Here is a 13,217-nt window from a genome sequence, read left to right on the forward strand (position 1 = left end):
GATTGTAATTTCCTTTGTTGCTCAAATTATCTATACGTCGCCACATATTTGTGAATTTTCTAATGCCGATTGCTTCTGTTCTCGCGAATGCATGAACATTTCCGGAATTAAATCCACAGCCGCAAGCCTTCTTTCGTTGTCTGAATGCGGTCTAACTCCTGCCTGATTAAATCTTGTTACCGAGTATGCGCCTATAATACCGACTCTATCTGCGTTATGATTTGAAAAGGGTATAATTGTATTTATGCTTTTACCGATAAACGATCTATGTTACCTTGCTTTGTCGGCTGGACTTTCACGTATAAAACAATGAGCATATAGGCTACTTCTGAGTTGCATACCCGTCAGCATATATATTTGTTAAATTTTCTTTGGTCGCGTAGCATCGTTTCATCCCGCTGTGTCTATGACTCTCCGTCGGATGCATGTATCCGAATTTCAATTTCGCAAAAATAAAAAAGTGAATAACAATCGAAAACAGGCAAGAAAATGTCAAGTTAAAAACAAGATGTAACAGGCGACTCCGCCGCGGTGGCATATCACCCGTACTCCCTCCGAACGCTGTACGTTGGTGGACTCATAGCGTTACGAGTTTGCAAAAATAGCGGAATCTTGCGAGCCCCGCGAACCGCGCCGCTTTATTTCATTTAGCGACGTGAAATCGTCATCGCACGAGATTCGCGCCGATCTTTGCAGCGTGGACTGTCTTTGCTTCAGAGTCATGGTCTTTCTCTGTTTGCACGGTATTATTTTTCCTTTCTCGTTCACAATCTCCATTTGAAACCATTCCTCGCCCGTTTCTTTAGCCGCGAGAGGTATGGCTTCGGCTTCCTTCTCACTCAGAACGTCCAAGTTCGACTCGGCACTTTTGTAGGACTGTTCTTCGTCCGACGACGAAAGATATCGACTTCTGCCACTTTCGTAACCGACATCGAACGATGAGTTGTTAGATCTGGACGTACGAAACTTAGCTATCCTTGATTTCGACGCGTTCGGAACCGGTAATCGGTCTGACGCGCTGGCGGTTGACGATGTCGGGTCTGGTGATTCTTCCTGGCTGTGCTGACTTTCAGGGATGGATCTCATGATTGACGGGTCTGCTTGACGCTTTTTCGGGCCTACCAGTACCGGTGGCATGTCGGACACCACATCGCTGGGTACTGAATCGGGTGTTCTAATGCTGGGCCTATTGGTTTGGTCGGGAAGCGATGATTGTCTCAGTAAAGTTTGCCGCACCCATGACGCAACGCGGCGCGTGACGGATGGGTTTGGGTCGGTTTTTACGCGGGACCGGCTAGATTCGCAACGTTCCAAGCTTCGGTTACTGGATACGGACGAAGTCTGACTGGTCGATCTCCGAAGCCCGGGATGTTGCACCGAAGTGGATGAATGTGCTCTTCGGCCACTTGACATGTCCGATGTTTCCTCTAATTCCTGGCGGTCCGCTGACCTCTTACCGGATATAGCGCAGTTCGTTTTGGCGATGCTCGACGGGCACCCGGGAAGGAATGAACTCTTGGGGAAGACCTGAATAGATGAATTTCATCGGTATTAAGTATTTTGATGAAATCAGGCGCAGACTCCTGTAGTATGGACGGGTTCAGAATGATAAAATAAGTTCGCACCAAGAATGTAAAAGGGTAATTGGTTGATACACGAAACTCTACTCAGGTGGTTATGATTTTATACTTTTCTTCAACGGCTCTGGTAAATTTATGTGTGCCAGAGTTTTATCTGGGCTCGACATCGCCGATCCCGTTGTTAACACGGTGCCTTGAAAAGCCCAGGGGAAGGGTGAGCCGACCTCAGAAGCCGACGGCAAAGACCCGAAAGGGGATGCAAGAAAGCGAGAGTAACTGAAGAGTGGAAGTGCGCGAGCGTGAAAACCTGTCCTCGAGACCGAAAATTGTAGGCCTGTCACGGCGCACAAGGTATGAACACTGAACAGGCCATAAGAGCACTGTCGTCGCTTTTTCAGAATGATAATAAAGACTACTTCAACATCCACTTGAAAGTTTTCAGTTTTTATGCCAAACCAAGATTTACAATTAAATAGTATATTCATATTGAAATGAACCCGAATATTTTCGGCCGACACTCGGCAAGGATAATCGTCAGTAACTTTGTATATCAACAATCGTATCACAAATATGACGTCACCAGCATGAAATGAAATATCAAATAAAATAGCGTTCAAGGTAGTATTAAGTTGGTACACGAACTCCTTTTGCGAACAAAGCTTGGGCTGATGTATTGTGATAAAGGTCGACTCCAAGGCAGACAGATGGAAGGTGTGAGCGGGCCCCTCCCGATGACGCGAAATCTGTCGTCTCGATAATTTTTCGCACAAGCGGGATTGTCCTACAGATGCTTGCCAATGGCCGAATTTATGGCGTTTGATCGCTCAGCCTCAAGCTCAGCCTCAATTGTATATTGAAGTTCTGTACCTCCAAAAACCTCTTTAAAACTAGATTTGGAAAACTTACTTTTTTACTTGCTTGGATATCGTTACTTCTACTTGTACTTACTACTTAAGTACCAATGATTACTACCTTGACCACTTCTGCTTATATGACCTATTACAGCGCAGTGCATAGTGACTCGTAAATGTATATATTTTCGGTTTCGGTCAGGGCAACAAATTGAACTACAATAATTACTGCAATACCCACAGCGAGAGTTATGATGCAATCGAAATTTATAATCATACTGGCCGAGTTTCGTATTCTTCTTCAGGAAGTTGTTTCGGTACAAATTGAGATTTCGTCTAAAGCTTCATTGAGATAAGTGGTTCCCAACGTGGGCGATATCACCCCCAGTGGGCGATTTTGAGAAACAAGGGGAGAAAATACCAAACGGGGCAACTGGAGAGCGATTGGGGCAAAAACGTTAGAACATCTGGTGAGATATATATTTAATTAACACCACCAAAAATGCACGTGAAGGCGGCTTATTCTGCATATGACGCGAAAGTTGACGAAAACAAAAGGTCAACTCCACGGAAAGTAGACGCGGAAGCCGGTTTCTCGAGCACCTACTCGGAAAAAGGACTTTTTTAAGTCAATTCACCAGCGATCAGAGTTGGTGGAATAATTTTCCAATACATATGTGAGATGTCCTCTTTTTCGGATGCGTACAGTACATATTGAGGGCGAAATTTTGCATCGCGTTTGGTAAGGTTGGGAACCACAGATTAAGACGCAAGAGCCTGTAGTAACAATGACAATGTGGCATCGAGACATGCTTGCTTAATGCTTATGCACATAGGGTACCAAGATATATTTTTCCGCTCAGATCCGTATGCCAATACTGTACGGCTTCCCTCGTGTAGGCCTGTAGTTTAGACGCATATCGCACTATCCACAAAAAATATTTCCACAGAATAATTTATAACAGTGGTGATTGATATATTTTTTCGTGAGGGACTGATTTCAAAATCCATTATGATCGGTACACGAAGTCAGTGACGTAACAAGACAGGCCACTGAAGTCACATCAGCTTTACTCCGAACGGTACGCCTCATCGATTCGCATACGGAGGAAAGAAACCTGCTCGGGAGTAAATGAGATCTTACGTGACTCCTTAAAACCGCAAATTACAGTATAAATCGATCGGTTGCGCTCGGTATACACGTAAAAACAAATAGAAAAATATAGCGAGACCTGATGTATAATTTATGCATGTCACATAAATTTAAGTACAAAAGAAAATACGTGCCGACGTGCTGAGAAAAGTCGGTGCTTCACTTGAGCAGAATTGTTCATTATACTCAGGATAAAACTCTTCACGTGTCATCGCTAGCAATTAGCGTGGCTTATCGATTCGTGTTTCTTGTTATGCGATCAATCTACCGAGTCCTATAATTAGAGCATACATTGATGACAATGACAATAATGTATAAAGCGCTGTATAAGAACTTGCTAAGGCAGGTTTGTCACAATTAAACTAACGAAGTTACGAATCTACGTGACATTGAAACTCCCGTCGGCCGGAACTCCATATCAATTGTTTTTTAGCCGTAACAAAGACACACAATATATACCACTGCAACCCGTTGGGTTGGTGCTTCCGAATAAACAAAGGAAGGACTTCCCCGTAAGCACAGACGTTACGTTAAAATCAGTAGATGTCATATAATTACGAAATCTCGGTATATATAAATAAATATACCGTAGGCCTACTACACATACGTAATTATTATATTATACACAAGCAAATTGCATTCCAGCATTACGCAAGCGATAGACCTACTCCCATCGTCTACAATGTCAATGATTGTATAACTGTGATGCTGACTAAACTAATGTTCAAAAAAGCTATATATTGCTGACTGCGGTGTGTAGTTATATGTATTGTTCTTAATTCCCCCTTGAAATGTCTTAGAATACGCCTATGCCAAAATTTACTAATGCGCAAAGTGTAGACATTCGTAAAATTCGTAAACAAGTTTGTCAATCGCGCTGCATTGTTATCATGACATACAATGGGACTTTTAACTATAGGCAGCATCGGACTCGAAATAGAATGGAACTGCCTGGTCTATAGTAAGAAGCCGCAAAACGGAAATGCCCCAGTTTTATAGCGATGCTTCGCCAGACCGTAATCCGATCGCACGGAGTGTGCTGTGCCATCGAGTGATACCACCCGCGAATTGCATCATACAAGTGCATCCATGCCAATATCATCATCCGGAAATCGGCATTGATGCGTCGCAAGAGATTCTCATCTCGGCGGCTTGGAAGGTCGCGGCAAACACTTAGCGATTGAAACACATTTGAGCATTCGCACATTTGCGGGCATCGAAGAAATTCGAAACTATCATTTGAATAAACATCGACTTCATCGCGCCCGCCAGTGCGCGTACCGGACGTCACATCCGACGTTAATTTTGCCACCACGCAACGCTTGAGGGCGAAATTCTAAATCGGGTCGACGGAAGTCGGTCGGCAGCAGGCGGATTCTTGTTTACGCACCTACGTAACGTCTGCAGTTACGTATTTTGAAAAATAACGATCTCAGTCCTTTCAGAAATCCAACGCCAGGCAATCACTTTCTTTCGTACCATGGTATCGATGTAATGATTTTTTAGTTATTGTGTTTTCGGTCATTGTGCGCGTGTGCTATGGTGTGACAATATTGCTAGCCACTTGCCACGTACAGGTGACGTTGTGCAGAAGAAACGTGACCCTTCGAACGGCAATTTAGACATAATTGCTACGTCCGCGTGACGAAAGATGGAGAGCGCGTTAATGAATCATATCTTGAAACCGGGCGGATTAAATTGAGCTCGATTGGAGCAGCGAAGTGAAAACAGATAATTTCCTAGGCTCATTTCGAGTGGGTCTATTTGTTTTCGAAATTTCATCAAAACGACTTTCTTCTTCCTGTCGCGAATAACATATTTTGTTTCCCAGCAATTATGCTCGTTCGAGTCTCAGCGACCAATTGTCTCGATCGATCCAAGTCGTAAATCGTTTTGTGTCAAATTTGAACGTGTACAGCACAGTACACTTGTATAGTACACGCGGCACGTGCACCTTTACTCGAAAGGTCATGTAAATTCCAAGTTAATAAATAAGGCCATTTATCAGTCTATTGGTGTAAAGTGAATTGACGATACCTGATAGGACGCATTCAAATTTCTGAAGGATACCAATATACAGACATTTTGCGTTGCCACGAAGTGAAAAAAACCGACGAAATGTAGCAGTAACGAAAAGCACAGTGAGACGTACCATGAACACCGTTTTTTTCATGCTACGCCGGTGAACTCGTTTTATTCGCTATAGGCACGTAGTTACATAAACACAAGGAGCAATGTGATATACTGATACCCCGTTTCTCTACACCCGGTAGCTTGCTGATCCTTTATTGTACCAGGGTCGCGTGTTGCGAAATTAAATATATGGGACTGCTTATAATAACAAAGTCAGGTTTTACTGCTGCGACCATTGTTGCCTTGCGCGTTGGGTTTGTATTGCGACGTTATCTATCACCGTATGCGTATATAGCCTATCATTTCAGAACAAGCACACACGGTATTGATCGAAGTATTTATCGCTTTGGAATTATTTAGTAAAGAAGCGTTGCCGTTATAAGAATTTTCAATCGTCACTTATCATTTTCACCCTCTTCAAAAGGTATGCCGCACTATTGGAATACGTTCCGATTGAGGCTTTTTAGCGGGTGTCAGGTCTTTTTGTTGCTGGTAAATTTCCAGGAATTGACAAGTGGCAAATAGTATGTTCTCTGGACGCACCAATCAGATAAAACACCAGCAAATAAACCCTATGTTGAGTATATTCTAATAAGAAATACAGGCTTGTTGCTGTTCTTTTGGGTATCCATAGTGTTTGATTACAATGGTCATTAGGGCTGTTCAAAAACAACTTTTTTCCCGGATTCCAGCCATTCACTGATTTAATTGTCATGTTACCCTAAAATACGCTGCAGACCCAAATTTGGTTCAATTCTAACAAGTATATAACTCCGCAGATCCAATTTTTTCCAATTTTCCCTAATAAATAAAAAATTATAATTTGATCTGCGGAGTCTTATACTTGTTGAAATTGAACCAAATTTGGTGTCCAGCGTTTTTTAGGGTAAACTGACAAATCAGTGAATGACTGGAATCCGGGAAAAAAGTTATATTTGAACTTGAACAGCCCTGATGGTCGTTGGTCAGGTCATATTACACCGATATTCACTATATTATTATTCCTAATCTGCCAACTTGCAGCAGTGGTCACTTTTGTTTTAGGCTTTTTGTGAGACACCGCTTACGCGGATCAGATGGCTGGGATGGGCCTAGTAAATCTCACAACCAATTGGCGTTGCCGCTGAGGAATGTACCACTACGTTATCCCTCCACACCGGCCCGTCGAAAATTTTTGATGTTGATTCACGCTCGACTGGAGCGTCGTGCCGCAGCTTTGTAATTATGCAGTGACTCGGGTGACTCACCTTAAACCAATCCTTCTCGCACGCAAAACTTGGGTTGGCGACATGGTCCTCTGCCGCAGTCAAGTAGTTTAGAGCGACATGAACCGTGCCAACAAATAACTTTCTTTGCACGCCTGCGGTGTGAGATTTGTAGATGCAAATCTGTTGATAATATACGCGTCAAGTTATATTGAGCGGTGTTGGTACAGGTTCTGCAGTATATAGCTCATTACAGATGGATCATGGAGCAAAGTGCTAATGTTGAGATTCGGGAAATCCTTGAATAATAAACGACAACAACAATTCGAATGCGGAATCAACTGAAGCACCGGAAACTCGTCTAAGCTTGTAGTGACTAGTGACCTAACAAAAACACAGCAGAAATCGAATCAACAATGAAGAACTCAAAACCGTTCGCTGTCTGACCCTACCAGACAATGGACGAATGAGCTTAATGATTCCACACAATTGTGAAGTTTTTGAATCAATGAACTCAAATTATTCCCCTTCTCCTCTTTGCTATTAAATCTTCGGGCTGGAAGACTGTTTTTGTGCCATACACCAAGGATATTAATCATAATCCATTAATAAAAGGTTGTCGTATATTCTGAAGACACATATGTTTACCGTCACAAGTTGAAATGAAAGCAGACAAATTATATAATGATCAATTTCCGTCCAATTTTGGAGCTCAGAATTTCGATGAATTCATACAGCGAAAGTTTAGATGACGTGCGAAGTCAGCTATATAAGCTTACTTATTCAGAGTAATGATACTGAGCATAGGCTACTGATGGACTATTGGTAAAATGCCTAGTCCTTGCAATAGCCCCTATACCTGAAGAATGGCGTCGATAATGGAGTTGTCCTCGGCTTGATCCGACGGGTCCCTGACGAAGCGAAATGTTTTCGGTGTGATCATTGTTCGCCTCTTCTTGACGTTTGGAATTCTCGGCAAGGTTCTACTTCTGGTGCTGAATTCCTTCGTTAAACGATCTTCCATCTTTTCGGCGGCAATCACCTGTCCGTTTTGCCACACAAACGCACTCGCATGCCAATCTAAAAATCATTAGTCGGGATTAGAATAGGTTATGAATCAGCGACGAAAGAAACCAACATCCGATGTTGTCCTAACAAACACATGCTGATACCTTATTTTCGAAAATTCCCGCATTTTCCATCTAGGCCCGACTTTGAACTTGGCTATACATAGGCATAACATACAGGCCTATTCTTATTTGAAAGACTTAACACGTCTTGGACGAATACGGTAATGGTGCGAGAGTATTTAGATAAATTGATCCCGAAAAAAACATAAGGATTATATCAATTGCTAAGGCAATTTGAGTTTATCTGGGACATATATGGACACTGGACAGTGGACACAGTATAATGCCACGAGAAATCAAGTTCCAAATCTACAAATAACATGCATTCAGATGTACAGGCTACAGGTCAGAAACAAAACGACATGTTCATTTTGCATTATGTCTTAGCCCACGCCTGTAGGCTGTAATTACACCAGCAATGATACGGCGAAAAGTACGTAAATCCTATCGGTCACCGACGATGAACTTGTACCAGCATGGTCATTAAAATCAAAATTCTGCCACATATTGACGCCATCGACTGTGCGCTATTGAATAAAAATGCCTTCCGACTCAAAAATGTGAAGATACGCACAAACAACACGCGTACGTAATCGTTTTGAAAATCAATAAGGAATATATATATGATATTTTCGATAGTCTATTGTTTGGGGCACAACATTATGACGTGTAATACATATATGAATTGATTGATTGCGAGCGGTTATATGCCACAATCGTTCCAGACGACTATAATTTACCCCGTTAACTTCTAATACAAGCGACTCACAAAAATGAAGAAAACCGTATCCGACAGTAAAAATTTTCGGGTTATCCTTCGTAGGATCTTGGGCCGTGCCAAGAGATCGATTTATGTAGGAAAGTAGGTGCTCATCACACATAAATAGTGCGCATGTAAGGATGTAAAATAGCGAGCAGGTCAGAACATTTTGAGATCGTGCTAAATTTTCATCTGATGTGACTATTATTGTCGGGGTCACGCCCGATACGAGTACATTCGCTAAGCTTTTGAGGCACCAGTTGAATTTGATGCAATTTCGCTGTATATCCCGGGGCAAAATAATCAGAAACAACAACCTTGGATTGTTGTTAATGCACCGTATTATCGTATTAGAGTGCGTCGACAAAAGGATAGATATCCATTATCCACACTCTTGAACGGTGTAACAATTTTAGCATATTTCATTCAATATTCCATTAATCGAATAGACAACATGGTATACTCAAGGCGAAGGTATATACCGTCGCTATTTGGAAAATAACGAACTTTAGATCGGTCTGAAATGGACTGGCAAGTCAAGGCATGCTGACAATGCATGCGAGCTTCTTATCAACATTATCATTGATTTTCGTGTACGCTACTTATCCACTCAAATTGGGTGTTAGCTTTACATTATTTCATGCAGAGCTGAGTCGTCAAAGTTGCTTAAAATAGTACATATGATTATTTTTAATATCCATAAAGTGCCTTTGGGTAAATTCTACCATAATTCTGATATCGTGGTGCAGGAAAGTCTGGTAAAGATGTTTGTACAAAGAGCATTAACGTGTAATAGAATAATTCTCAATGGGACGTAACAACCATGCCAGGATAGAAATCATTGTGGCATTAAATTGGAACAATGTCATTGACAGGCATGCGCCACATCTCATGATGAATGTCTGAATATTTTGCACCTTCGACACTCACACAATCGTAACCTGAGATGGCAATTCGGTAGATACCCGTCGGTATGGTCGTTCGTTCCCAAAGAAAGATTAACATATATTTATTATTCGTTGAAAATTGCATAAATGTAGGGGGAATGGGGGGAATTGAGAATTACTATGTAGCGTAAGTTACCAACGTAGATGTGACACATTTGGCAATGATTGATTAGCAGTTCCCACGATTAATTTACACCGTATCAAGTGTGAGTTCGTCGGTGGCGTAAATCGCCTGATCAATATCACGATATGAATCGACTTCCAAAACAGACTGTCGCTGTGTCTCATGCATGGTATTTCAAATCGAATTAATAACGGTCTTTAGCGTCATATACGTCATATACGTCATATATAATGCAAGGAAAATTAAGCACATAGAAAAAAATACTTCTTTGTACTGAATGGCGGGGATTTTGATCGAAAGGCGAATTCATATCTCAGTCTATGTATAATGTATTTAGGTATGTTAAAAGATCCTATAAAACTACGTCACAGCGACCAATAAATGTCGGGAATGCAATTATATCGATAATTTTGTCGTAACTTTACCCCTTGGAGGGGGTATAAGTGAAATCACGCCAATCGTGTTCGAACGGCAACATCATTATTACGTCATCGCCGATTCGCCTGCAACAATATGATCTCTTGATTGATGTATGTATGGTAGCAACTCGCGATGTTATTCATGTAAATGCAAAGTTCTTCTCCGTACTTGAGATCGCTGATTCTGGACTTGATAGGCTTTCCTCTTTCATTGCCAAAACACGAACGGTGACCTCTTTTTCTTTCACTTCGATCGTCATCTGGAAAGACCACAATCAGTTACAAGTTCCAAAACCCACGAAAGACCTGCTGTCAGACCGAACACCATTGTGAGATTGAATAATAATGGATTCAACAGATCCGTACACCGGTCAATTTTTAGGGTTATCCTTTGGGAATTCGCTTCGTGTACTTCACCTACTATCAACAAGAGGGAAGCTCGAGATTTGCTTCTTTCAAAAAGCTTGCGAGAAATATTTCCATTCCAGATCAATTTGATGAGTTCTGTTTATAAATTCAAGCGGTACATCTGTCTCGTGTAGATAGATGGGGTCTTTTGGTGTGAGCCGTATCGACCGATACAGCTTCCTAAATTATTGAGAGAAATCTGACTCCATCGTTGCAGAAAATTAGAGGCAGATCCAATCTCGAAGGCGAAAGTCCCCATTAATTATTTATTGGAATACATTATCATTCTCCCACCCGTTCGGCCGTACTAAATTCCGTACGCCTCGTGAGAAATTCGTCCATTTCATAATATTTTTTTTAGTTCCAAACACTATAAGATTTTAATGCAAAGAAAAGACAGGATGGAGTTAAAGCAACCGAGTAGATTTTTCAATCAAATACCCACCTCAGGCTACAAGTAGTAAAAATAAAACACATCGTTAGCGTAAAATGTCTACAAAACATTGAACAGACCAGTTCCACAGGATGCGTGGATCTTGAAAACATGGCTGTCACTAAAACGAAAGCTATATACCTGCATCAGTCCAGCTGGCAAGGCTACTAGAGATTCACGATCAACGATTTGTCCAGGACCGATTGGCTCCACAAATTTTATCAAAGCTTCATCCAGCATGTTCGATATCAGCTACTCGTTATTTTTAAATTCATGAAATATGCCCTTCAAAGGAATGAATCGCGATAGAAGCAAATTAGCCGTCGGTATAACTGATCAGCTCGTGTATAAACGCTGATAAGTAACTCGAACTATTTCTCTACCTTGCTCTGCCGTAAACTGAACAGTGAACAGTGAACACTGTAATCCATATTATCGATTCTGCGTTAATATTTTCTTATTCAATACTCAACGTTCACGGCTACGTTATGATACTCGCAATGCAACGTGATGCTGCCCAATCAGTCGTATGATTATTATTACTTTGCCCGTCAGCTTTATAGCAGTCCATAAAGCATTCTATAATTCGGTATATGTGACCATGCGACGACATTAAAAAGTGTCAAGCACGACTAAAGCGATACAGTCGTCATGCGTTGGCGCACCTGGTCGACAGATCGTATGTAGGCGTAGTCGCAGAGCGTAGCGGCTCGCTGTTTGCATGGCTACAAAACCTACAATAATTCGCCTGAGACGCTAAAACAATCGCACTAAAACACAAAATTGCATTACGACCTTACGATGACACATTGCATTCGTATTACCATGAAACACGATTATTATCCTGTCAATATAACGCATGGATTGGATACTTGTCATTTCGTAAGAACTAAGTTCAAAAGAATACGTCTTCAACGAAATTTTTATATGTAGACTACATCACGAATATAATTATGGTGTATGATGTATGATTATATTATGCACCGCGTATCATTAGGTCACAAGTTGTATGTATATCTATCTATGGAATTAGTGACTTTTTGCGACTACACCTCTTGAATGTTTATGAACAAACCAACTGGTGAAATATGCAGCTAACCTGGTATAATAATAATAAAAGCGGTACAAACTCTTCAACAAATAAGTTCCACAGCAGGTATAGCTAACCTTGGTAAATTCCAGACATGGGGTAATCGCGATTAGTAATCGTAATCGATTACGACGATTACAGCATTTTCAAGTAATCGTAATCGCAATCGATTACATTCGAGAAAAATCCAAAGTAATCGTAATCGTAATCGACTACTTCACATATCTAATCGATTTCTTTGTGAAAGAACGATTACTTTTTATCTGTACAATGAATATGACATAACCGAACATTCGTGAACAAGGAAGAGATATTATACCAGGTTATGGATAGCGCAAACGGTTGATTTTCAAACGCCACTGCTCATTATTACGTCAGAAGTATTAGCTTTGCTCGTCCTTGCGTAAGAAGTATCCACACGTAGTAAATATATATTCGATGTACATTGTTGTGTGATTGTTAGAAGAGTATAAGCCAGGGGTTCTCAAAGGGTGGGCCATGGCCCACTGGTGGGCCACAAGAGCATTTTAGGTGGGCCACAGAGCTATTCGGAAAATTTTAGAAATAATCCAAGTTTAGTAATATTTGTTGTGTTATTCGCTAAAAAATAAATTCATATTAGTTGATTATACGTTGGCTACATAAAGCTTTTCATCCGACTCTGATAAGACGTAGTGGTACGTATGGAGTACGCATCTCAAGTCGAAAATGGGAGGTAGAAAGGGTGGCTTTTTCCTCTGGCTATTACTACCTATGGCTAACAGCAACTAAAATAATTTCGCGTATATAATACCTGGAAGGTAATGCTGAAGTAACCAAGTATTCCGGTAGGGTCATAATGTCGTATGCCGTGAATGAGGTGTACGTGCAATGAACTCGGAATGAACTATGAAGTGTGATTGATGTATAGATTTAATGTACTTTGGCAAGTCGTATTATTGTAAGTTAAAAATGGCCATAATTGCAAATTATTAGCAACTTCTG

General features: G+C 41.2%; 2 protein-coding genes across 2 annotated transcripts in view; both read right to left on the reverse strand.

Moving 5' to 3' along the window:
* LOC145440404 (rab proteins geranylgeranyltransferase component A 1-like) overlaps window positions 1-13,217 on the reverse strand; it is a 266,120-nt gene that overhangs the window by 36,967 nt on the left and 215,936 nt on the right. The window lies entirely within an intron of this gene.
* On the reverse strand, window positions 319-12,275 carry LOC145441631 (uncharacterized). Its single transcript, XM_080319541.1, has 5 exons — window positions 11,285-12,275; window positions 10,472-10,562; window positions 7,782-8,002; window positions 6,965-7,105; window positions 319-1,527 (listed from the first exon to the last, which is right to left on the reverse strand). Exons 1-5 carry the CDS (start codon window positions 11,381-11,383, stop codon window positions 586-588), a joined length of 1,494 nt encoding a protein of 497 aa, XP_080175667.1. The 5' UTR covers window positions 11,384-12,275; the 3' UTR covers window positions 319-585.

This window comes from Botryllus schlosseri, chromosome 6 (assembly GCF_051294905.1).
Source record: "Botryllus schlosseri isolate E-star chromosome 6, Bs_hap1, whole genome shotgun sequence".
NCBI classification, from domain to species: Eukaryota; Metazoa; Chordata; class Ascidiacea; order Stolidobranchia; family Styelidae; genus Botryllus; species Botryllus schlosseri.